General features: G+C 42.9%; 1 protein-coding gene across 1 annotated transcript in view; it reads left to right on the top strand.

Annotated features, from left to right (window-relative positions):
- Positions 1-27,524, top strand: part of LOC138283610 (dynein axonemal heavy chain 11-like) — a 2,790,563-nt gene that overhangs the window by 2,348,681 nt on the left and 414,358 nt on the right. Inside the window, exons 66-67 of the mRNA XM_069221547.1 lie at positions 4,139-4,240; positions 12,159-12,293. Coding sequence (XP_069077648.1) covers positions 4,139-4,240; positions 12,159-12,293 — 237 coding nt within the window. The remainder of the gene's footprint in view (positions 1-4,138; positions 4,241-12,158; positions 12,294-27,524) is intronic.

The following is a 27,524-nucleotide window of genomic DNA, read 5'->3' as shown; positions in this document are numbered from 1 at the left end:
AGAGTCCAGCGGAACCAGGAGAGTTGCAGGCAGTCTTTGATGTCCCTGAGACCGTGGAGAATGGGAGGAAGTCAACAACCCCTTTGAGACAATATGGTGCAAGGATGTAGAGAACAAGTCCAGTCGTTCTCACTCCAGGCAAGACGCAGCAGGCCACAGACCAACACAGCAAAGCAAGTAGCAAAGTGTCAGTCCCTCCTACAGCACAGCACACAGCAAGCAGTAGGCCAACACAGCAATGCAGTTGCAGAGTGGCAGGCCTTCCTGGCAGCACAGCATTCTTTCTTCCTGGCAAATTGTCCTTGGTTCCAGTTCTGATTTGGTGGGGTTTGGGGTCCAGTACTTATACCCAAAGGTGCCTTTGAAGTGGGGAGACTTCAAAGAGGCCTTTGAAGATCACAATGTCCCAGTCCTTCCTTCCCTGGCTTGAGACACTCTACAGGGGGTAATGCAGCCCTTTGTGTGAGGAGAGGCACAGCCCTATTCAGCTGCAGAACCCGCTTCTAAGGCCCAGGACTGGAGGGGACACCTTAGGCAAGGGTAGGACTCACAGATGGCAGAGTCCAGCGGAACCAGGAGAGTTGCAGGCAGTCTTTGATGTCCCTGAGACCGTGGAGAATGGGAGGAAGTCAACAACCCCTTTGAGACAATATGGTGCAAGGATGTAGAGAACAAGTCCAGTCGTTCTCACTCCAGGCAAGATGCAGCAGGCCACAGACCAACACAGCAAAGCAAGTAGCAAAGTGTCAGTCCCTCCTACAGCACAGCACACAGCAAGCAGTAGGCCAACACAGCAATGCAGTTGCAGAGTGGCAGGCCTTCGTGGCAGCACAGCATTCTTTCTTCCTGGCAAATTGTCCTTGGTTCCAGTTCTGATTTGGTGGGGTTTGGGGTCCAGTACTTATACCCAAAGGTGCCTTTGAAGTGGGGGAGACTTCAAAGAGGCCTTTGAAGATCACAATGTCCCAGTCCTTCCTTCCCTGGCTTGAGACACTCTACAGGGGGTAATGCAGCCCTTTGTGTGAGGAGAGGCACAGCCCTATTCAGGCATAAGTAAAGTAGTGTTAAGGTCTGCCCCCCATCAAGCCAGTTAATGGCCCATTAAGGCCTGTTAATTCATACCTAATCATTCATTGTGTGTGACTGTCTAGAGGGAATGCCCAAAGCCCAGCTGCCACCAACCCTAGACATGTATTCAGAGACAGGCAAAGGCATAGAATGGGTAAAGTAAGAAAATGCTAACTTTCTAAAAGTGGTATTTTCAGACTTACAATTTACAGTCTGACTTTAGGATAAGTTGTGATTTTAAATTGTGAGTCCAGAGACACCAAATTCCAAATTTCTCTCTTTTCCCGATTGGAAATTACACTTAAAAGATGCTGTAAGGTAATCCTAACATTATCCCATGGGAGAGATAGGCGGGAGAAAGACAAATTAAAATTGGCTTGAGGAGCTAGGCATCTAACATTCTAAATAGATAGATGAGGTAACGGGAATGCGTCCACTAGGTAGGTTACCCGGACTGGACAATCACTGCAGACAAAGCAACGATAGTCCAGTGGCACGCATGTTCCTATTGAGCCCCGTCCCTAACAGAGGAGGGTCCTCATCTATCTAGAATTTTAGATGCATAGCTCCTACAGTAAGGTAACTCTATAATTCCTGCCATAAATTCCCCAACATGATTTGGTATTTAGTGTAGCTTAGGAGATTTTTTTGTTTTGGTCCTGATGAAAGGCCAATCGATCCGTAGGGACTTCTTAGGCGTGAAACATGTTGACCTGTAGTCGTGGTTGAAGGAACATTTTTTTCAACCTCCCCTTTTGTGTGTTGGTAGAGTGACAGAACATAGGGGGTCATTCTGACGCCGGGGCCAGGGTCGGCAGGAGCACCGCCGATAGGCCGGCGGTGCCCCGCAGGGCATTCTGACCGCGGCGGTTCGGCCGCGGTCAGATGCGGAAAACCAGCGGTCTCCCGCCGGTTTTCCGCTGCCCTTTAGAATCCTCCATGGCGGCGGAGCGCGGGATTCTGACACCCCCTACCGCCATCCTGTTCCTGGCGGGTCTCCCGCCAGGAACAGGATGGCGGTAGGGGGTGCCGTGGGGCCCCTGGGGGCCCCTGCAGTGCCCATGCCAATGGCATGGGCACTGCAGGGGCCCCCGTAAGAGGGCCCCACTTTGTATTTCAGTGTCTGCTATGCAGACACTGAAATACGCGACGGGTGCCACTGCACCCGTCCCACCTTCCCACTCCGCCGGCTCAATTCTGAGCCGGCGTCCTCGTGGGAAGGATGATTTGCCCTGGGCTGGCGGGCGGCCTTTTGGCGGTCGCCCGCCAGCCCAGGGCAAATCCCAAAATACCCTCAGCGGTCTTTCGACCGCGGAGCGGTATTTTGGTGGGGGAAGTCTGGCGGGCGGCCTCCGCCGCCCGCCAGACTCAGAATGACCCCCATAGTCTCCTTTCCTCTCCCTCATGTTTTTACCCTTGACCGTGATTCCTTACGATCAATAAAATATATAGGTTTTGTAGGTTCAAGACAATTTTAATTTTCTCCTGCTCCTCTTCTGATGTAGGTTCAAATTGATCCCTACATTTTGTCAGCTTGGCACATATTTCAAATCAAGATCTCCGGCAAAGAGCCCCCCCTGTGGGGCCCGTCAAACATTGTAGCAGCAGTCTGACTAGGAACAAGCCCTGTGATGAAGCATGACATCCAATTGATGCGTGAGGGCTCTTGCTTCTACTTTTAGTAGTGCCTAGTGGATTTTTTCTTTTTCTTTTGGAACAGTGTACCTTTCTGGACTAGTATTACTATTAGGGAGACTCTACACTGGACCACATAATCTCCCTGTCCTTTCTTTGGTTAGATAGTTTAAAACTGCACACACAGACTCTGGAGTGGCAGGCTACTGTAGTGGGTGGCACAATTAGTGCTGCAGGCCTACTGGTAGCACTTAACTTACAGACCCTGGGCCCATTCAGTGCACTTTACTAGAGACCTACAAGTAATTTCAATATGCCAATTGTGGATAGGAAAATGATACCATATTTTAAGGAGAGACCATAAGCACTTAACCACTGGTTAGTAGTTGTAAGTGCACAAAGTCCTAAAGCAAATAGACAAAAGTCAGAAAACGTGGAGGAGGGAGGCAAAAAGTCGGGGGATGACCCTGCAGAAAGGGCCATTTCCAACACAACCCCAGTGCAATTCAATTATAGCTGTACACAGTAGTTCTAGAACCCAAGGCCTCTTGCCAGCAGCTAGTCACAGGGTCCACGCTAATGTATTTTCCTGGGTGCTTGGAATTAATTAGCCTCTTTTCCAGATACAAATCACACAGTAGCTCTCACTGTCCTTGTCTAGGCGTTTTCAAAGAATTATATTATTTTTGATAATTTCCCTAACGGATTATCAGATAATGTGCTCTAACTGTAAATAAATATTTCAAAACATAAGGTGTTTTTTTCAGAACAACACGTGTACCCTATGAAGTGTTTAGCCAGGTGCTAGCAGACAGATGTACCGAACCTATACAAGTTGGTTCCATGCAGTCTTCATCTCTGAGTGTCTTTGCTGTCACATACAGGCTAATGCCTTTTTTCCCACCAAACGGTTCGAATCACACAATTTCATGACGAGGCATGCGTTTTGCATTTGGGGAAGAACTACGTTGTGATGTCAATGAAAAGCAGGAAAGAGGCTTCACTCTCTTCCCAAGCTCTTTAGTCAAGATGCTTGAGGCCGGTGTTGCACTGTAAAGCTGTGTGTTGGCCGCAGTACTGGAAGAACGTACGGGTTGCAGGACTAAGGTAGATTGGAAGGGAGCTCTGCCAATTTCAGTCTCTTCCATAGGCACCAGGCTGCGCACTGTAATCCACATATTTGCAACCCACACACCAGTAAAATACTTTTTATTTCCCTGAATTTGCTTTCACCTGAAAACAAACAAGCAATGACAATGCTAAAAGCTTGGATTTGTTTTCAGTGAAAAAAGTGTGTACCGAGGATGAAAGTAATATGTGCATGTTTTTCATAGGGTGTCTCAGTGAAAATACTGCCATTACTTTTAGTAGTACATAATACATACATACCTATTTGCTGTGTGCAATTCAAAACCTGTGTTTCATCATTCGCCAGGTTTATTGCGAAGTTGACCTGAAACGACAGTCCCTTTCTCAGGCCAACACTGATCTCGGAATTGCTGCGGAGAAGCTTCAACTCATTCGGAAGAAACTTGATGTAGGTAACAATCAGATATTCGTCTACTTTGAAACATACCTAGGTGCCAAATCAAAAGAGGATTTGTGGTCATCATGTGCACGTAAATTTGATGTCTGTGACTCTAAGGGGTCATGCTGAGTTTGGAAAATGTGTAGCATCCTCCAAATTGAGTGAGAGTGGCTGAGTGAGACTGAATAAGAAGGAGTGTGAGGGAGTGTTAGAAAGTGTGAGTGAGAATGGGTGAGACTGAGTGACTTTAAGTGAGGATAACAATAAGTGAGGATGAGTGAATCACAGTGAGTGAGAGTAAGAGTGAGAGCAAGTGATTGTGAATGAGAAAGTAGGAGTGAGTTAGAGTAAGAGGGGATGTGAGCAAAAGCAAGGGAGTGTGAATGAATGATTGAGTGAGAGCATGTGAGAATAAGTCAGAGTGAGTGAGAATTAGAGAGTTAAGAGTAACAATGAGTTCAAATGAGTGGAGTGAGCATGAGTGAGTGTGACTTAGTTAGTGAAAGTAAAACTGACTGCAAAACAGTGAGTGAGAATGAATGAGAGAGTGAAGGTGAGTGAGAATGTGGTGGCATACTGAAGGTAATAAATAGTGTATAGAGGCAGCCTTTGCAAAGTATTGCTACTGGATTACTGGAAGCAGCTGTGTTAGTCTGATAGGTAACTGTGGCAAAACACCAGCACTGGCATACTGAAGGTAATTCTTGGCATAATCAGCAGCCATGGTGAAATACTGGTTCTGGAATACTAGAGGTATGTTTTTGTCATTTAGGGCACCCGTGGAAAAATGCTGGTGCCGGCATATCTAAGAAAACTTCTTGGCATGGTAACATCTGAGGCAGAATGCCGGTGCTAGCTCATTCAAGATAATTCTTAGCATAAGGGAGGACAACTGTGCTATAGTGAAGGAGGCAACAATGACAAAATACTGGCCCTCACATAGTAGAAGTATTTTTTACTCTAGGGTCACCCATGGTATATGAATGGCATTAATGGCAAAATTCAAACAGAGGCATATTGTATGTATTTTTTACATGAGGGGACAACCATGTCAAATGACAAATTAGTGCCTCTTGCACAATGAAAGTTATTTTTAGGACTGGCTTGTGAGACAGCTTTAACAATCTGGTTAGACAAGTATATAGATCGTATGATTACAGAGAGGGGCTTTTAGTAAGTGACCTTCATTAATTGGTCTGTAAATTGTGACTTAGATTTTATTTCCCCTCATTTGCAGCATGCTGTGTAGAAAAATGGGTCAGCCCACGTCATTCATTGGCACCTTTCACTTTAAGTGACTGCAGCAAGCATATACACATTGGTCACATCCACATATAAATCTTACTTTCTCTTCAAAGAAAAAGTTGGTTGAAAGTGTACTTTATTTTATTTAGAATTTATATTAGCATTAAATACTGGCTATTTATTTTGCCTGCACGTTCACTGCCCAGTTAGAATGTCACTTATTTCTGCCTAATTTTTAGGTTTCGCGTTAGCCAAGACCTCTTCATTTTACTTAAATGTTGTGTCTAATATAGTTACTTAAAGGGGCTTTCAGCCACCTCTCTTCATCCATTGGTCTGTTGGTGTGTCATTCCCATTTTGCATCCACCCTCTGCAGCATACAGCATGGGGCAATGGGTCAGTCTACTTGAGCCTCTGGTTAACCTCACTTTGAGTGACTTCATTTTGCTCTTTCACGAGATGAACATCCATTCATAATGTAGTTTCCTTAAGTACCAATGATGTGGAAGTAGGACGCAGTTGAAGTGAGCATAGGGCACATTCCAGCTTTTTCAGTTCCTGCGGTTTCCAAAACTGTTGTAAAGTCCTTTGGAAGTGGACTGCTGCTATTTCACAACATACCATATTGTGTTCCTGGACTCAGATTCATTGATGGTTCTATAATACACTTTTCCCAGGAAGAAATACAAACTTTATCATGTTTAATTTGTGGCTCACTTGTAACAGTTCAATTTAAACATAGGTGGGTGTAATTTGTGTTTTAGTATCCATTATTTTATATTGTGAACCCACTTTCCTTCCTACTTTCATCTTTTCTTTCCTTTCTTTCTTTCCTTTTTACTTCTTTCATCTTTCTTTATTACCTTTCCCCCTTTTCTCCTTTGCTTATTTTGCTCCTGCTTTCTTTCTTTTTTGCCTTTCCTTTTTTCTTTCCTTCTTCCTTTTCTTCTGTTGTTTTTTGTCTTCTTCCTTTTATGTTCCTTTCCTTTCTTTCTTTTTGTCTTCTTCCCTTCTTTCATTCTTTCTTTTTCTTTCTTTTCTGCCTACTTTTCTGTCTTTCTCTTTTGTCTTTCATTCTTTTTCTCTTGTTCTTCCTTTCTTTCTCTTTTTTGCCTTCTTTTCCCTTTTGAATTTGTATTTATTGCTTCCTTTCCCTTTTTTATTTTCCCTTCTTCCTATCATTCTTTCTTCCTTGCTTTGTTTCCTTATTACTTTTCCTTCTTTCTTTCTTCCCTTCTTTCTTTTTTGTCTTCTTCCTTCTCCCTTTTTGCCTATCTTCCATTGTTTCTTTTGTTTTTGCCTTCTTTCTTTCTTTGTGTCTTCTTTTTCTTTTTTCTTTCTTTTTTACCTTCTTTCCACCTTTTCATTCTGTTCTGCCTTCTTTCATTTGTTCTTTTTTTGTTGCCTTCTTTCTTTCTGCTTTGCCTACTTTCCTTCATTCTTTATTTATTTCAGTTTTCTTTCTTTCTTTTTTCACTTTTCTGTTTCTTTCTTTCTTTCTTTTTTGCCTTCTGTCTTTCTTTGTTTTCCTTTTTGCTTTCTTTTTGTCTCTTTTTCCCTTCTTTTCCTTGTCTTTCTTTCTTTTCTTTTGAGCGCCTTTTTTTATTTATTTCCTTCATTCTTTTTTCCTTCTTTCAATCTTCCCTCCTTTCTGCCTTCCTTCCTTCCCTGTTTCCTTCCCTCTCTTCCTTCCTTCTTTTTTGCCTTCCTTCATTCCTTTTTGCCTTTCTTCATCTTTTGTCTGTCTTACTTCCTTTTTTTAAATGTTAACGTTTTTATTACTAGCCCATGGCATGTTTAGTTGAAAACATGTTTATTTTTTCCTTTTATTTTGTGGCATGTGCCTGCATTAAAAACCTGGCCATCACTCAAGTGAAAGTCAGACCCTTTGGCTTTGTACATCCGGGTAACGTTCATATTTTGAAAACAGTGGAGTCTATTCCAGAGGAGGGTTAGGCTTTAACCGGCTTGGTTGACCATGTAAGGACTTGAATATTTATGATTGCCCTTTCAAAGCCTTTGTCTTATTACTAAATGTATGGAAACATTGTTCTTTTAAATCCACTATTTGACACAGTTTATTTCAAAAGTATCTGGTAGGAAGTACTTGACTGGACATTTGTCTGTGTTGTATTAATCATGCATTTATTATAGAACGTCAATGATGTCAATTATTGTGGTGTCTTCATAGTTAAGGTCATGTGACACTATTTAATGGGGACATTCAAAGTCAAATGTCATAAGATTGCATTTTCTCTAATGCCATTAAGGTCAAAGGGTGTGTGATATCACTTTTGTTACCCCTTGCATTTTGTTGGTATGGTGACACACTAATGGGCAAGCAGAGTCCTTGTCCCTGACCCACCTTGGACCCATTAGAAGGGGGCCCTTGTGAGTTGGTGCTTGGCCCCTTTTCAGTAGAAGGCCAGGAGCATCCCTATACAGACAGGGGGGCAGAAGCTGTGTTGACAATATTTGCAGAGGCACACATAAGCAAGGGCAGCCCAATAACACCTTGTGAGCTTGAGTATAAATTGTAACCCAACAGGTGCAACCAATGGGTTAATTCTTCAGAAGATTATTAAATATGTACACTAGTATAACATGAAAGGTGTCAGCCACACATTTAGCTAAGCAAATTAATGAAGAGTAAATCCACAAAATAAATATTTGAGCAAAAATTGCATTTATGTGAAGACACCTAGTGAATGCCATCTCCAGCAGCTCTAGCACATCACAGTAAACAAGACCAGACTGATCACCTGATTCGACCACACCCTCATCAATTTCAACGTACCCATTCCACTGCACTGCAGAAACACTATCACCAAATCTTCACAATGTGACTGGAACAAGATCTCAGAAGTGTATTGGTCATCTGAACTCCGCAAGCCTTGACACAGCAACCTCTCTGAATCCATCTCGAACTTCAATGCCTGAGCAGATACCCTGACTCCTCTCAAAGCCAACAAAGCCATGGGATCTAAACTGCAGCATGATGGCACGCAGTAGAGCTCAGGCTCACCAAACACCACTGCAAGCAACTTGAACACAAATGGGGACAAAGACAGAATGACACCAACAAAAGCCCTTACAAATCTGCGCTCAGACGCTATTATAATCAAATCAGAGCCACCAAACTCTCTGTGCTCACCGACTGTGTCAAAAGCAACACCAACCATGCTAAAGAAATCTTTGCCATAGTAGACTTCACCTTTCCGGCAGCACACCCCACATGTATAACCACCTCCAAGGATGTCTGCATGCAGCTGTCTCTATTTTTCAGCAACAAAATCACCAGCATCTACAAAAACATTGAGACTCAATCAGACTCTTACACCTTCTCTACAAGCACCCAGTGTACCACCCTGACCTCCTGGCCCACCATCACCACTCAAGACAATGCAGCAACCATGTAATCCATACACTCTGGGGCACTTCATGGACCCCTGTCCTCACCTCTTCTTTATCAAAGGACTGGACACCATGAGTGCAGAACTCTTCTTGATCTGTAATGACGTAATCATCACAGCCACCTACCCAGATGCCTGGAAATATACCACAGTACTACCCATTGTCAAAAAAAACCTCAACAGACCCAAAGGTGCTAGGGGTATCACTCTGCTACCCTACCCAACAAAAGTCATGGAAAAGATGACAAGCAAATGCTTAGTCAACCATGTCTCTGACAACCACTTCCTTGACATCAATCAATTAGGATTCAGTCCCAACCACAGTTGCTCTCAACACTGCCATGAACAATATCCTGATGATTATGGGCAGATGTTACTCCGTGGACCTCATCCTTCTGGATCTTTCGACAGCCTTCAATACTTTCTCCTACCCCATCCTCATCCAACAGCTGCACCAACCTGACATCCAAGCTCTCGCACTTTGCTGAATTTTCTCCATTCTTACAGGCCACACCCAGTCAGTCAGCTTAGCCCCCTTCATCTAAGGCGCTGACAACGTCATCTGTAGGGTTACACAGGGACCCTCACTCAGTCTCAACCTGTGCAATGCCTACATGACCTCACTTGCCAGCATCATCTGCACTTAAGGAGTAATCATATTTTATGCTGACAACACCCTGCTCATGCTGTCCTCTGACAAGACACCAACTATGAGAGCCAATTTCTCTGCTTGCATGACCGAAGTCACCACATGGATGAAAATCAACTACCTAAAGGTCAACACAGACAAGATAGAAGTAGTAATCTCGGAAAACACACCTTGCTCTAGGACCGCACTTGGTGGTCTGCCGAAATCAGACCCACTTTCCTCTCAAACCCATGCAAAGAACCTCGAAATAGTAATCAACACCCAACTCACCATGACTGGCCAAATGAATGCAGTCTCCATCTCCTGCTTCCACACACTCAGGATGCTCAAAAACTTCTCCAAATGGCTCCCCACTGACACTTGCAGAATGGTCACCCATGCCCTCATCACCAGCAAGCTGGACTTCTGCATTGCTCTCTATGCTGGAATCAACCCTAAACTGACCGGAAGACTCCAGATCATCCAAAACTATGTTACCATGTTCACCCTCTACCTCCCACTCCTCACTCACATCACTCTGCACCTCAAAGATGTCACCTGGCTCCCAAGCTACAAAGAACCACTCTTCAGACTCATCACACACACATACAAAGCCTTACACAACATTTTCCCACTGACCTCAACAACTGTATAAATGTTAACAAACCTACAAGTTACCTCCGCTTAGACAGACTTCTACTTGCATACACAGAACCAATCAAGGGATCGTGCCTTCTACCTTGCTCCTAAAGCCTGGAACAACCTGCCCTTGCATATCTGAGCCTCCACCTCAGTCCTCTAATTTCACAGGAAATGGAAGACCTGGCTCTTCACATAGCCCCTACCAAGGCTCAACCAATACAGCTCCTGCTTCTGTGCCAGGGTACCCTCCAGGGTGAGTTGTTAGCTATGCAAATACACATAACATAACATATGCCTTTGGTATCCCTGGCACTAGTTGTGCTAATGCTGGTCTCAGGGATCATGAAGCACTAAGAAAAAGGCCTTTGAGGGTCTCAGATTGGGACAAGTTTTCAACCTTGAGAAATCCATGAGACACTGCTCTCTGCCATCAATGTTCACTGCTTCCTGTTTCCTGGTTAATCATCCATTGAGAAAGGACCAGTGGTGTTCTCTTAGCAACAAGAGCACCTGGGAAGCGTTTCCTACCCTGAGTTCACCATATTTGGAAGTGACTATAAATACTATATTGTAATTTTCTAAGATAGCAGCACGCGCTCCATAACTTTCCAATGCATTCTGCTTCCATACCAATAAATTGTATTAAAGACAGCACTATCCACTGCTTCAGTATACACATCGGGTTACCTGGAAAATATAATTCAATTTGGGAACTTGAAATAGTGAAAGAAGAGTTCAACATTTGCACAGAGGAATTCATTACCAGCCACAAAGCAAAGAAATCTTATCAAATGAACTCGATATCAGCCATGACGCATTACAAAAATAGTTTTTTCGCGGAAATTGAATCCCAGCTTAATAATTAATATCTTCTGTATCATAGCAACTGTAGAAAACTTCAAAAGAGTACATTTTCCCTGCCCTGTCATTTCATTGAAACATTCAAATCCAGCTTCACGTGGGTTATGAAATAAGTTTTGAAAGGAAGCTGATGATTAAGAAATGCTGTGGGCATTTAATAACTGGAAGAACTGCAAGATAATTAACTGGCAAGCATAAAGACTCGTGCTTTAGACCAAAATTTTAATTTTGCACATAAATGTTCCTGATGTCTGCAGTATTTAATCACCTAGCTGACAGGAGTAACTACTTTCATTTAACCTTGACTGAAGATCATGAATTCTAACAAGTTTAATTGGATACATCATTTAAGAGAATGAACAGAGCAAATTTTTCTCAATTCAGAGGGTCTGATTGACGTGCACCAGCAATAAGGTGTTGCACAATTAAAGCTGATCTGTATGCCTGACCTGGGCAGCGCGTGCCCTGGTGACGTGACGCTGTTTGATCAGTGTGGAACCGGAGCTGCATCCGGGCTCTCCTTGTTTTGTAAAGGGCATTACTGTAAAGAGGAAGACCTTGCCGCGTATGCGTATCTTTATTTCACATTAATCAAATTAATATGCATGCAGTGTCGTGAAAAGGGCAGGCCATTTTCAAAAAATTCTGAAGGGGGGAAACACGGAATGGTACACCCAACTAGTCATTTATCACATTACTTAGATAAAAGGTAAAGATATGATTATTAAATGTATTTTACATTCTGCACATTAAGACAGTAATAAACTTTAATGGAATGTAACAATATGAACTGACAGTAAGTCTTAAATCCTCATACGTTTCAGATATTTTTTCTTTAATATTTTTTATGGAAGTGTGCTTTGCTAACTCTGTGGACCCCTTCTTTCAACCCCCTGCAAAGATTATGAATGATGATTTCTGCAATGCTGCTTGGAACAAACATCAAAGATTGCACCACCGGCGGAAAATGTGCTGCCATTTTGCTTCTGTAATTTCTGATTGAAACGTGCGAAAACAGTAGTGATTTGAAACTCAACGCGCTATGTATTTTAACATTAAACCTTGTGAAATAATACAGCAGTAATATTTGTGCATTCTCTCACCCTCTTCAAAGCTGATTTGTGGCTTTTTTTTTAAGGAACTGGACACCAGCCTTGCTGCCTTAACGACGGGCTTCGAGAGAGCCACAGCTGAGAAAATCCGATGTCAGGAGGAAGTGAATAGAACTAACAAGACCATTGAGCTGGCCAACCGATTAGTGAAGGGTCTGGAGGTGAGGGCTTACAGGGCAGGCTAATGAAGCAGTATACAGCAAGCATGGCTTTGTTATCCGCCACTGACCTGGCAATAACACAGGCACTTAGAAAAGAACCTGATGAACTGAAAAAATTATGTCATTATCATGCATTTTCTTTAATAGAAACATGTTTTTGACCTTTACATTTTCTTACATTTCGCCACGCTTTGATATATGCTGCGGGTACGGCTACCAATGAGCAGCAGGGAAAACGCCATTAAAATGCAAAAGTTACATCCTGGGTTTCTATAATGTCTCATTATTGAAATTCAAGAGACTTTATGGATGACAATAAAACAATGCTAATGATGCCCGGTCGGCCATCATGTGGAACATCATTTGTCCTACTTGGGAGAGTAGTACGATGGAGCCCTAATTATCCGCCCATCGCTTGGCTGTGGATGTAACATAAAAGAGAGGACGCATAATAGCCAAACCTGGACAAATCAAAGTAGTCCACAGTGTCTTTAAATGGCAGTGGATCAGGGATGTAAACTCTAGGGCAGATTTTTCTATTGCCATTTATCCATTGTCAATTCTATCAATTTTCTATTCAAATGTATTCCGTGTTAACATTCACTGGGAGAGTTTCTCTTCATGGTTCACTGCCATTGTCGGTGGGACCCACTTCTAACCAGGCTCTGATTGATTTTTGATTTGGTAGCCAAACATAAGGGGCGAGCAGAGGGACTAACCTACTGGTAATTAAGCTGATTCATCTGCCTGGGGAAAGCTTGTATTAATGTGAGATACTATTGTCCTCCTCCCCGTAGGCCGATCACGGGCATTTTAAATGTAATTGAAGGTAAGCTGTGGTTTTGTGCAGGGAGGATGGGAGGAACCGACACTGGTTCTAAAAAATGAACTGGTCCAGTCAGAGCAAGGCAGGTGAATGGAGGGTTTTCAAATGAAGTTCTAATAATGTGTATTCTTTGTGTTATATGAATTTCGTTGCAATGGTCAGGGTAGGGCAGGTTGCAGTCATTTTGTTTTGATGCACAGTTGGCTGTCCAGTAAGAAGGAACTTTTAATTTTAGAGCAGTACTCCTTGACAGTAAATTAGTTAAATGCAGTGTAATGCAGATTCAATATCAAATGGCTTCTTAAAGCACATTTAAGTACAACTTATCATACATTCAAAATAGGGTAACTTGTTGGGGTCTTTTCAGTTGAAGTGGAATACCTGCAGAAATGTGTTTCATGGAGGCTTACACTTCAAACAGACCCTTCCCTGCTAATAATGTTCCGCAGCACAACCTCCCAGGAACACGATCTTCTCCGTGATCCCATTAATGTCAGGGTAGACGCCCTCGATGACATCCCCTGAAGTGGGAGCAGGTCCTTTGCCTCACGTGCTCACAACTTGATCCTTTGATAAAGATCGAACATCGCCCTACATATTTCGCTGCTTTTACCTTAGATGTTCGAATTGCCATTTTTTTTACATCTATGCCGATTTTTAAAAACAATCTATTTTCATTCTAAATTCCTAATTCCCAAACACTTATGCGCAGAATTGTCTGCCCTTGTTTATTGGCATATGCTATTTGAGGGTCATTTCTTTGATGATACATTTAAAATATAGGTAAACTTTAGGGCTTGGGACATTGTTAACACATATGAAAGTATTATAAAATGCTGTTTTAACTTGATTTTATTTGGTTATATTCTGAAAGAGGCCTACCTGCTAAAAATATATGTAAAATGTATTGATTGCCCGCACCGTCATTCTGAAACCCAGTTGAGTACTGTATATTATGAACATTCATACATTTTTAGGGACAATTAATTCTTCTGTACATTACAACCACGCTTATATCATCAATTTGGCCCCGTAAATAGGCAAGCTTGGTATATTATGTGAATGCATATGTATTCCTAAAGTGTGTGTGGGGAAAAAAGGTCTACATATGTAACATTGGCCAGTCAGGTTTGATTTATGAGAAAATGAATGTATTGTGTGATGATTCAAAGACGTTTTGAGATGTAAAGTAGACCCCCATGTATTATAATGCAAGCACTACATAAGAGGTGGGATGATATACCTATCAGCTGATTGCACAAGGCGAGAGAGAATTACTCGTGTGGGCAGAGCGGAAGACCATTCAATGTACATTTTATAAAATTAATAAACATTGGTTACTGCAGGTCTTTCAGACAACTGTACTGTCAAGTCTGACCTAAAAGTTAACAGAAGCCCTGGAGAAAAAGTGCTTAGAAGCACTGTCTGTCATCTTTTCTATGTTTAGAGGGAAAGGAGGAGCTACCACCTCATTGAATCTTGGGGGTGCTAGTAGGAGAACCTGCAGTCTCTAACTATTGCCTTCAAGGCCCTCTTCCAGACACAGCTTGAGTTAGAGATTGGCACCAATTGTTAAAGCAAGAACAAGTGTTGTTTTGCTCTTTGTCATTTTTCTGCACAGCCTTCGGAAATGGTAAATCTGAAAATATATAAAAGCATAGACCAACTTGACCATCCAAGGACGATCCACCATTCTTGATCCGGGGCAGTGACTCCTAGTTTTTGAACCTCTCAAAGACTCTGCACTGCAAATTACAACCAATCTGAGGCTGTGAACCATGTTAGATTATTGTTTTTATGTAAAGCTTTCATTCGTGTAGTTTTCTGATGTTGTAAAACACAACAATGGATAAAATACTGAAAGAGTCTATTTACCAAGGCCTGAAATTCTCAATATGCGTGGAAACAAAGCTACAGGAGGTAAATGAGGAATTACTGTGGCAATTGACCTTGGAATTACTGATTCCCTGGTAACTCCCTGTGGTAGTCAAAGGAGAGGCCCCAGATAGTGTACCCTTAGAGACAGAGTTTATTGCTACACAGACATGTATTGAGGCACAGTCTGCTCAAAATATCAGTTAATGTCCTGGACCAAAAGTCTTTTCTTGATGACATGTGTCAGTTCTGCCATTGGTCTTCCCAATCCTGGCGTATTTCTTCCCTCTCTCCAGATGACCAGCCTGCTTTAGGAGGCCCTCAAAATGAAACCCAAAGAAAGGACCTGATTACCATGGTTGCAATCTCTTATCCTAGGTGCCACCACCAACAGTGTTTTCTGCCAGTTTGTGAAGTATGTGCCTTCATGCACCCTCTCCCAGTTGTCTGTGCGCTTTAAAACAAAACAACCACCCTTTGCTCTTAATAGTAACAACACGTTCCCTTTCTCCTTTAGCAACATGTGCCCCACCAGCCCAACCAAAATGAGCCCACACCCACTGGCACTTGCCTCTGGCCATGACCTGTTTCCTGGGCCATGGCGTAGGGACCCTGGGCATCCAGTTCACTCTTTTGGCCGCCGGGTGTGGTAGCACTGTACAGCTCCCCTTTGGTCTTCACCCCCTTCTTCCTACTTCTTGGGGATCAAAACCGACAGCTTTTCCCTGGCTGCAACGTCCTCTGACATCTCTCATCTGCTCTGTGAGGCCAATTACCTTGTTGCTCATCCACGACTTGGCTCCTCCTTTTCCTGCAAAGGAGATTGTAGCCACCCTGCTCCACGCCTCATTCTCCTCCATTGGCTTCTGCTTTTTCTTGAGTCTCCTCTGAGTCGTGCATACCGTTCTCTTCACTCTGGCCCTCTGATGGCCCCCAGTCTTCGTTGTCTCCAATTTAAACAGTCAGGGGGTGTGACATCCTCCTGGCCTCTTCCGCTTTAGAGACTGGTGTGTTGAACTCCTTTGTGTACTGTCCTACCACAGCAGCCTTGCCGTTGGTTGAGATAATCCTGTGAACCTCCTAACACTCCCCATTTTTCAGGGGTGTTTCAGGCTTCCACTTGTAAACCCTGTTAACTCCACCCCAATACTTGTCGGTACCCCTGTATCAGTAACTCCAGATGGCAGACCAAATGGTGCTGGTGTCGGAACCTTATAATGAGGTATTTACAACCTAGGATTAATGGAAGGTCTGGGGAGATACATGCACAGATTAGTGATCGAATATCCATGACCAATTCTCACTGAATAGTTTTACATTTTAGAAAATCCACATCTCTTGTCCTCGCCATGGGAAAGCTATCATGTGGAACAGAGGCTCTGCATCTTACTTCACCATCCATTTACCCCACCTCCTTGCCTGAAGTTTTTTATTTATTTTGCCTCTCACACGACCAATGGTAATTGTCATGCTGATCAGTGTCAATGAAGCCCATTTTATATACAGCCTGCTGTCACAATCCAACCCCCCAACTGGGTTGATTTAAATTTGAAGAAAAACCCTCAGCGGAAAGGTTACTTTTTCCACTCAGTCTCCACCAGTATTCTGATCTGCTACTCTTACTCAATGTTTTGCTTCACTGGAAATAACAATCCAGACACTGAATATTTTGCATCTAGTAGGCTTCCATGTGCCACATTGACATCTATTATAACATAAGATAATATTTACTTTAATTGTATAATGGTTAGGTCCATTTTTATAGTCCCCCACTTTTCAACTTTGACCATTTATTAATTTCTACCTACTCATTTTTTCAGCTAAGCGTGGTTGGGCTCTAAGATCCTTATATATAATCTGCACTCAACTGATTGTCAATGGTCACATTCCACAATATTTCTAGTTGAGTTGAGCCTCTGAGTTCTGTACATTCTACTTAAAGAGGGCCAGAGACACTTCAAGAAGACTATTGGTCTGCCTGTACTGATAGACAGCTAGATCAGTGTGTTTTGCAGCCAATACAATGCATTTTAACACTCTAGATTCCCTCCCATTTTTATAGCGCCAGACAGAGCTGACCGTCGCATAACTGAAAGCTTTAGCTATCAATAAATATCAAGAGCTTGCAAGGATGGAAAGTAAAGCCATGGTAAATATAATGTTACATCGTGCTGGGCAATTCCTTGTCTCCTTGCTGACTCTAGATGGTTCAACTCTCAAATTCCATGTTTAACAACAGCCAACAGTTCTAACAGCACCTTACTAATCTTAGATTGAAAAGTGCTATAATGTGTTCAATTTTTCCATTCACCTCCTTCTGTTCAATGTGTCACAATGTGTTTTGGTGTTGGGGATAGGGATTTTATTTTATTATGAAAGATGCAATTTGGTTCATGTACATGTCGTTGCATCTCATTTTAATAATACACGGGTTCACTGCAACATAGAGGCAGAGGATTGGTTCCTTTTTTTCCAGGACAGAAATATATGACACAAGTCAAACTTGCATTTAGTCAAAATAACTGCTGCTTTGGTAGGTAATTTGTGTCCTTTCTTAGTTCACCTCTCAATCTTAATTAATGCTGAGCCTGAATATGGTATGGAGAGCAGCATGGCTCCAAATACTTGCTGTTCACATTCCATCCCACTGCTTCCCCTCTACTACCTAGGGGCTGCTTGAGAGAGACTCCATGGGTGCATGTTCTCCCTAAATGTGACCGGCCTTACAGCACCTGGTAGGTTGAGTTATCAGTCTCATATCTCTTACCTGCCCTCCTGCTAAGAGAGCTGCAGACCCCTAGAAATGTTTTTTGAATTCAGGATTTTGGGATGGGAGCAGTTTAGGATCGATCTAGTCATACTGACAGTAATAAAAACTATTCAGTATAAGAATCAATTAGGCCACATAACCACCTTCCAAAATTGAAGCTTGACTGAAGCAACCTTTTTTCAGGCAAGGGATGGACAACCATGGCCAGGAGGTGGAGGCGGAGGGGTGGGGGGAAGGGTAAAAACTGCAAATAGTAAATCGTTTATACATGGTGGAACAGCTGACATAGTCCATATTGCTTCAGATTCAAGGAAATCCTTCCCCAGATAGTTCAAGAAGAATATAGCTAGAGGCATATCTGACTCATCCCACCTCAGACGAGAAGGCTCTTCATAGTTGAAATGTAAAGATGTTACAGTTGAGACCCTGACAAAATTCCTGTCAGAATCCTCAAACAAGAAGTAGAAGAAAATATTTCAAAAGTTGTATAGCCTTCGCCAAGTTGGTAAAATAGTCCAGTGGATTAATACATCTGATGTAGTGATCGGTGTCTAGTGTGAGGGTCACATGTTGAAGGGCAATGAACCCCCTTAGCCTTTCATCCTTCTGAGTTTAATAAAATGCTCACCAATACATTAGGAAATAACATGTTTTCAATGTCTAGAGACCAGACAAATGGCATAAGGGTGCAATATAAGTGTAATAATTATGATTTATTATTATTATGTTCTTCTGCAACATCTGCAGTAAGGAATAAACTGCGCTGCGGGATGCAAATTAATCACATTTTTTAGAGGAGGGCATGGAAGAAATAAATGCTATCTCAGAGAGATCTTGTAATTTCCAGAGGAAGAAACTGTCTAGAGAATCAGCAATGGGTAATTTTTCCCATTCCACAGAGAAACAAATCTGAGACTGCCTATACATAAAATTATTAATGCTCATATTAATCAAGAATAGGAATATTTGAACAAGTGTTGATTCTTTGGTTTCAAGTATACCTTTATGATTTAGAGTGAGCAGAAATGAAGCTAGATCTGGAGAGCAGGTTGATTCCCTTGTGAATAACCTCCTCAGAAGTGTTGAAGACATAACTCCTTCAGAAGCAACAGATGAAAACCTCAAGGACAGCAAACAAGGCTTACCAATCCTTAACAAGAAAGATTAGACCCATAACTGTGTTGTGCTCCGTTTTTTTAGATGCAAAAAGCTATCATCCTACAAAGTGAATTTTCAGGAGGGATATCAGCAAAGGGGAATGTCAAGCAATTGTATTTTTCAGGACTCAGGAGGGCTGCTGACTGCATTTCCAAAGAACAAAAAGAAACAGCTGACTGTGCGCTCTTGGATCCATGACTTTTCTAGGCTAGAATAGAGTGAAACTATTTATGGAAACATCACTCACAATGCAGCAAATGGAGGGCAATGCATTTACCACAATGTCTTTACCACGCAAGCCTTTACAACGAATTTGAGTGATGAAGGTTTTCGGGGTGGTAAGAACATTTTTAGGTTTTTGGATGGATATGGATTTAGGGGTGGTAAGGGCATTTTTAGGTTTTTGGGTGGGTATAACTTTTTGGGTGTCAAGGGGATTTTTAGGTTTTGGGGTGGTAAAGGCATTTTTAGGTTTTAGGGTGGGTATGGGTTTTGGGGTGGTAAGGGCGTTTTTAGGTTTTAGGGTGGACATAGCTTTAGGGTTGGTAAAGGCATTTTTAGGTTTTAGGGTGGGTATGGGATTTTGGGTGGTAAGGGCATTTTTAGGCTTTAGGGTTGGTATGGGTTTTGGGGTGGTAAAGGCATTTTTAGGTTTTAGGGTGGGTATGGGATTTTGGGTGGTAAGGACATTTTTAGGTTTTAGGGTTGGTATGGGTTTTAGGGTGGTAAAGGCATTTTTAGGTTTTAGGGTGGGTATGGGATTATGGGTGGTAATGGTATTTTTAGGTTTTAGGGTGGATCTGGGTTTAGGGATGGTAAGGGCATTTTTAGGTTTTAGGGTGGATATTGTTTTTTGGGGGCAAGGGCATTTTTAGGTTTTAAGGTGGGTATGGGTTTTGGGTGGTAAAGGCATTTTAAAGTTTTAGGGTGGGTATGGGTTTAGGGGTGGTAAGGGCATTTTTAGGAAATTAGGATGGGTATGGGTTTTTGGTCGGTAGGGGCATTTTAAGATTTTAAGGTGGGCATGGGTTGTGGGGTGGTAAGGGCATTTTTTTCAGGTTTTAGAGTAGATATGGGTTTGGGGTGGTAAGGGTATTTTTAGGTTTTAGGGTGGGTATGGGTTTTTGGGTTGTAATGGCTTTTTTAGAATTTAGGGTGGGTATGGGTTTTTGGGTGGTAAGGGCATTTTAAGGTTTTAGGGTAGGTATGGGTGATACAGGCATTGTTAGGTTTTATGATGCATATGGGATTTCGGGGGTAAGGGCATGTTTTGATTTTAGGGTAGGTATGGGTATTGGAGTGGTAAGGGAATTTTTAAGTTTTAGGGTGGTATGTGTTTTGGGGTGGTAAAGGCATTTTTAGATTTTAGGGAGGGTATGGGTTTATGGGTGGTAAAGGTGTTTTGGGGTTTTAGGGTGTGCATGGGTTTTTGGGAGGTAAGGGAATTTTTAGGTTTTAGGATGGCATTGGGTTTTGTATGGTAAGGGCATTTTTAGGTTTTAGGATAGGTATGGGTGTTGGGGTGGTAAAGGCATTTTTAAGTTTTAGGTTGGGTATGGGTTAAGGGGTGGTAAGGGAATTTTTAGGTTTTAGTATGGGTATGGGTTTTTGGGTGGTAATGGCTTTTTTAGAATTTAGGGTCGGTATGGGTTTTTGGGTGGTAGAGGCATTTTTAAGTTTTAGGGTGGGTATGGTAGATACAGGCATTGTTAGGTTTTACGGTGGCTATGGGATTTTGGGTGGTAAGGGCAAGTTTTGATTTTAGGGTAGGTACGGGTATTGGAGTGGTAAGGGAAGTTTTAGGTTTAGGGTGGTATGGGTTTTGGGGCTGTAGGGGCATTTTTAGGTATTAGGGTCTGTATGGGTTTTGGGGTGGTAAAGGCATTTTTAGATTTTAGGGAGGGTATGGGTTTATGGGTGGTAAGGGTGTTTTGGGGTTTTAGGAAGGGTATGGGTTTTTGGGAGGTAAGGGAATTTTTAGGTTTTAGGATGGCATTGGGTTTTGCATGGTAAGGGCATTTTTAGGTTTTAGGATAGGTATGGGTGTTGGGGCATTTGTTATGGTGGGTATGGGTTTTGGGGTGATAAAGGCATTTTTAGGTTTTAGGGTGGGTATGGGTTTAGGGGTGATAAGGGAGTTTTTAGGTTTTAGTGTGGAGAGGGTTTTGAGATGGTAGGGGGATTTTTAGATTTTAGTGTGGGCCTGGGTTTATGGGTGGTAAGGGTATTTTTAGAATTTAGGGTGGGTATGTGCTTATGGGTTGTAAAGGCATTTTTAGATTTTAAGGTGGATATGGGTTTGGGAGTCGTAAGGGCATTTTTAGGTTTCAGATTGGGTACAGGTTTTGGGGTGGTAAGAGCATTTTTAGGTTTTTAGAGTGGGTATTGGTTTTGGGGTGGTAAGGGCATTTTTAGGTTTTAGGGTGGGTAAGGGAATTTGGGTGGTAAGGGCCTTTTTTGATTTTAGGGTAGGTATGGGTATTGGAGTGGTAAGGGATTTTTTAGGTTTTAGGGTGGTATGGGTTTTGGGGTGGTGGGGGCATTTTTAGGTATTAGGGTGGGTATGGGTTTTGAGGTGGTAAATGCACTTTTAGATTTTATGGTGGGTATGGGTTTATGGGTGGTAAGGGCATTTTTAGGTTTTAGTGTGTGTATGGGTTTTGAGGAGGTAAAGGCATTTTTAGGTTTTAGGATATATATGGGTTTTGGGGTGGTAAAGGCATTTTTAGGGTGGGTATGGTTTTTGGGGTGGTAAGGGAATTTTTAGGTTTTAGGGTGGGTATGGGGTTTTGGGTGGTGATGTTTTTTTTAGAATTTAGGGTGGGTATGGGCATTTTTAGGTTTTAGGGTGGTTATGGGTGATACGGGCATTGTTAGGTTTATGGTGGATATGGGATTTTGGGTGGTAAGGGCATTTTTTGATTTTAGGGTAGTTATGGGTATTGGAGTGGTACTGGAATTTTTAGGTTTTAGGGTGATATGAGTTTTGGGGCGGTAGGGGCATTTTTAGGTTTTAGGGTCAGCATGGCTTTTGGGGTGGTAAAGGCATTTTTAGATTTTAGGGAGGGTATGGGTTTATGGGTGGTAAGGGCGTTTGGGGTTTTAGGGTGTGTATGGGTTTTTGGGTGGTAAGGAACATTTTAGGTTTTAGGATGGCATTGGGTTTTGCATGGTAAGTGCATTTTTAGGTTTTAGGATAGGTATGGGTTTTGAGGTGGTAAAGGCATCTTTTGGGGTGGGTATGGGTTTTGGGGTGATAAAGGCATTTTTAAGTTTGAGGGTGGGTACGGGTTTAGGGGTGGTAAGGGTGTTTTTAGGATTCATGGTGGGTATGGGTTTTTGGGTGGGAGGGGTATTTTAAGATTTTAAGGTGGGTATTGGATTTTGGGTGGTAAGGGCATTTTTAGATTTTAGGGCAGGTATGGGTATTGGAGTGGTAAGGGAATTTTTAGGTTTTAGTGTGGTAAGGGTTTGGGGTGGTAGGGGCATTTTTAGGTATTAGGATGGGTATGTGCTTTTGGGTGGTAAGGGCATTTTTAAAATTTAGGGTGGGTGTGGGTTTATGGGTGGCAAGGGCATTTTTAGAATTTGGGGTGGGTATGGGTTTAAGGGTGGTAAAAGCATTTTTAGATTGTAGGATGGATATGGGTTTGGGAGTGGTAAGGGCATTTTTAGGTTTCAGAATGGGTATGGGTTTTGGGGTGGCAAGAGCATTTTTAGGTTTTTAGAGTGGGTATGGGTTTGGGAGTGTTAAGGACATTTTTAGGTTTTAGGGTGGGTATGGATTTTTGGGGGTAAGGGCATTTTTAGGTTTTAGAGTGGATATGGGTTTGGGGTGGTAAGGGCATTTTTAGGATTTAGGGTGGGTATGGGTTTTTGGGTGGTAAGGGAATTTTTAGGTTTTATGAAAGGCATGGGATTTTGGGTGGTACGGGCATTGTTAGGTTTTATGGTGGGTATGGGATTTTGGGTGGTAAGGACATTTTTGCGTATTAGGGTGGTTCTGTGTTTTGGGGTGCTAAAAGCATTTTCAGATTTTCAGGGTGGTTATGGGTTTATGGGTGGTAAGGGCATGTTTAGATTTTTGGGTGTGTATGGGTTTTGTGGAGGTAAGGGCATTTTTAGGTTTTAGGATGGCATTGGGATTTGGGTGGTAAGGGCATTTTTAGGCTTTAGGATTGGTATGGGTTTTGGGGTGGTAAAGGCATTTTTTAGGGTGGGTATGGGTTTTGGGGTGGTAAGGGGAATTTTTAGGTTTCAGGGTGGGTATTGGTTTTTGGGTGCTAAGGGCATTTTTAGAATTTACGATGGGTATGGGTTTTTGGGTGGTAAGGGCATTTTTTGATTTTAGGGTGGGAATGGGTTTTGGAGTGGTAAGGGCCTTTTTAGGGTTGAGGGTGAGTATAGGTTTTGAGGTGGTAAGGGCATTTTTAGATTTTAAAGTCTGAATGGGTTTTGGGGTGGTAAGGGCATTTTTAAGTTTTTAGAGTGGGTATGAGTTTTGGAGTGGTAAAGGCATTTTTTAGGTTTTAGGGTGTTATGGGTTTTAGGCTGGTAAGGGTATTTTTTAGGTTTTAGGGTTGGTATGGGGTTTGGGGTCGTAAGGGCATTTTTAGAATTTAGGTTCGGTATGGGTTTTTGGGTGGTAAGGGCATTTTTAGGGTTTAGGGTGAGCATGTGTTTTGGGGTGGTTAGGGGTGTTTTGGTTTTAGGGTGAATATGGGTTATGGGGTGGTAAGGTAATTTTTAGGGTTAAGGGTTTTTGGGTGGAAAGGTATGTGTGTGTGTGTATATATATACATATATATATATATAATGTATGTTATACTTACCTCTACTTTTTACCAAGCATTTACCAACCATACCTTTTCTATGAAATGTTCGTGGTAGAGACGTGTTGTAAAAGCATATGCGTGGTAAAAACATTTTGTGTTAAGTGCATGCGTGGTAATGACCATGCTGTGTACTTACCACGTTCTAAAGTCATGCGTGGAAAGAGTATGAGTTTTTCCGTCATGCATCCTAATAATTACATAGGGAGAGGATATATGTATTCTCGGTTGTCTTTTTACTTAAGAAACATTTTGGTTGCTTCACACTGAAAATAGACTTCCAAATTCTGAGGTGTTTTATACATCTATCCAAACATTTGTATGCTTCCTAGTCCTGTATGCAAAATATCAACTCATGGTCCCCTCTAAGATGTCAAGATGACTCCAAGAATATTTAGATGGTACACCTTTTTCTCAGTGATTAACTAGCTCTTGTCTTTTTCATGCCTAAGTAGTAAGAACACGGACAAAGTATGCAACCAACTCTTCTCTAAAAATTGCTTATCATTGAGGAGGAGAAAATCCCATCTTTTGCCACTTCACACGCCCCAATACGTTGAAGTAAGATTCCAGCAAAAAAATGGACCACAGTGGTACTTTCTCAGCACAGAGAGATCAAAATATGGACATAACTAAAGTAGATTTAATGGCAGGCAGAGACACCTGCTCAGACTTTACAGGCATATGTCAGTACCTTGCCTCCTGATGTCATGAGCGTGGCTTAATCTGGGGATACTAGCCGTACATATTCCCAGGTTTCTGTTTTGTCCACACTACAAGGTAGTGTAACATCTACAGGAGCAGCCCTATTCAACCAAACAGTAGCCAAATGAACTAAGTATAAACATCAACAGCGGTTCAGAGCAGTATTATTTAAGACAAATGAAACAAAGTAAGGGACATATAAATGTTCCAATTTTTTTTTAAATCAAAGGCACAATATGACATTGTCATGCAGTTACATAGTTGAACCTTTACAAGCAAAAAACATATTTGATAAACAAGACCAAGTTCTCAGGGTTCAAGCGATCACACAGTGAGGCTTATATATATTTTTTTAACATCTCTTTATTGTTTCAGTAGAATCACATACGATGGAACACACCTGAAGCCTCAGGCAGGAGCATGGGAATAGGAACATTCTTTACATCGTATATTCAGAGATAACATCACAACAACAACAATAAACTGTGCCACTAGTCAAGCATTCCGACTCCTCCCTTCGTGACGGAGGAGGTGCAACTGAAAGGATCTTAGTGAGAGGAGGGGTGTTAGGTGTCTGAGTGCGCCATTAGAGTAATAGAGTGCTGGTATAATAGTATAGGGTCAACGTGCTATATTAATATGGGCTGAAGAGCAGGTTGGAGTAGGTTATGTTAAGTAGCGCGCCAGGGGTGACAAGGACTTCCATGCGTTGCACCGTTATTGGTATCGCCGCTCGTGTAAGAGCTGCTGCGTCCCCACCAATAAACCACGGAGAAAACACCAACCGGGGTAGATCCAGGACATTCATCTGCATCAATGCCTGCGGGAAGTCTAAGGTGGACGAGTGTCGTCTCTGGCCTCCATGTTTACAACTAAGGCATCCAAAATGTCAGAGCCAGCTTGCACCAGTCTACTACGTTGCAAATCGCACAGCATCTGGGCCTCCGCGCGGGACTGCTGCAGCACCAATAGTAACCAGCTATCGTAATTGGGAGTATGAGGTGTCTTACAGTGGATGTCAATTTTCCGCTTGAAAATAATGAATGCCAAGTCAATGAACCTATGGAGATGTTTATCTTTACTGGAGCGGTGTGGCAGTCCCAGTAGACAGTACCCAGGCGTCGGCTGCAGAGCATGGGCAGTGATGTCAGATACCGTAGTAGTAATGGGCTGCCAAGCCGTGGATAACGGGAGACAGCTTCACACCATGTGATAAAAGTCCACCAGAGGGTCTGCGCAGCGGGGGCACACAGGGTCTGATGCAGGGAACATGCGTTTTATACGGAGGGGTAAGAGTGGTGTACGTAATTAAATTGGGTGTAACAGAGTCTGGCATTCCAATAGACGTATTTAACAGAAGTGCACGCAGATGACCATGGTGCCAAAGATAAGGGAGTGTGCAACGCCTCATCCCAGTGCGATTTAGTGCGATCCAGGCCCTGGAGTGCCTCCGGTAGCAACGCGGAGTACAGCTGCGACACCGCCCCCTGGAGCCACCCACCAAGAGGATCAAAGTGAATATCTGCGACGCTGGGGGTTCACCGTCGCTCGTGCCCCATGTGGTATGAAGTAGATGACGTGTTGTGCAATATGCTAAAAAATTGCCAGCCGGGATCTTCGTGTTCTCCGATAACTCGCCAAAGGTCAATAGTGTATTGTTCGAGTACAAATCTCCATTAAGAACAAGACCCACTTCCCTCCAAGGGGACATATTATGATGAGCTAGCAAGGTCCGTGCCTCGGGCAGCAGCAGCAGAGGATTTAGTGGAAAGTATGGTGTGTGAGGGTTCTTGCCACGCACATAACGTAACCAACATAACTTAGCGGTAGTTAATATGATGTTACCGTGTGATGAGGGGGGAGATTTGTCTGTCAGACAAGTCAATAGTGGCAGTGGTGACAGATCGTTGATTACGACTGTTTTTTCTGCTGATCAGTGATCGCCTAGCCAATCAGCCGGCGACTGCAACTGGGCAGCTGCATAATACATTTCAAAGTTGGGGACACCCAAACCACCCTCAACTTGCGGATATTGAATCGTGATCGAGGCTGCGCGGCATCTGTCTTTAACCCATATGAAATCTGTCACCATTCCCTGTAGTATCTTAAAGAATGTGTGTGGCAAAACGATCGGGAGCACCGAGAAGTATAGAGTAGGTGAGGCAGAATGAGCATCTTAGCAATAGATACTCAGCCCATGGGAGACAGGGGCAAGGCCCTCCAAAAGGGCAGAGAGCCCCTAACGGAGCGAAGAACTCTGCCCAGGTTGCCTTCCCTGAGGTCTTCCAGAGAATGGTATATCTGTATGCCCAGGTATTTAAAGGTGGAATGACACCATGGCAGTTGATATCTCGGCAGTGCCATTTGACGGTCCGGGGGCACTCGAGACAGGAGGAAAATACAAGATTTTGACTTGTTTACTCGTAAGCCGGAAATGTCCACGTAGGAGTCCAAGAGCTCCAAAGCTTGACGCATGGACGCTGTGTGATCTCACAAATAGATCAGAGTGTCATCTGCATACAAGGAGATTATGTGATGTGTGTGCAATTCTAGAATACCCCATTGTTATGCATGTGCTCTAAGATGGGCAGCCAATGGCTCCATAGCTATGGTGAACAGCAGCGGAGACAGTGGGCATCCCTGTCTGGTGCCCCTGGAGATGGGAAATGGGTCAGAGAGGATGTGGCCCATCTTGACGCAAGCCGTTGGGCCAGATTAAAGGGTTCTAACCCGTGTTATGAAACCCGCGCCGAACCCCATCACGGCAAGCATCTGAAAAAGAATCAAACGCCTGATGTTCAGAAAAGTATTCCTGCCAGGTATGAAGCCCGATTGATCCTTGTGGATCATGTGAGGGATATAGGTAAGGAGCCTATTGGCCAGTATTTTCCCGAGCACCTTACAATCTGTATTCAGCAATGAGAGGGGACGGTATGAGCGAACGTCAAGGGGATCGTGGCCAGGCTTCGGGAGTACCACTATGAGGGCCTCTCGCATTGAGGCTGGCAGTTGTCTACGGGCTTGCGCTTCATCAAACACTCGAAGCATGGGCTGCAGTAGATGGG

The sequence above is a fragment of the Pleurodeles waltl genome, chromosome 3_1 (genome assembly GCF_031143425.1).
Source record: "Pleurodeles waltl isolate 20211129_DDA chromosome 3_1, aPleWal1.hap1.20221129, whole genome shotgun sequence".
In the NCBI taxonomy this organism is placed as follows: domain Eukaryota; kingdom Metazoa; phylum Chordata; class Amphibia; order Caudata; family Salamandridae; genus Pleurodeles; species Pleurodeles waltl.
This window is presented reverse-complemented; position numbering and strand designations above follow the sequence as displayed.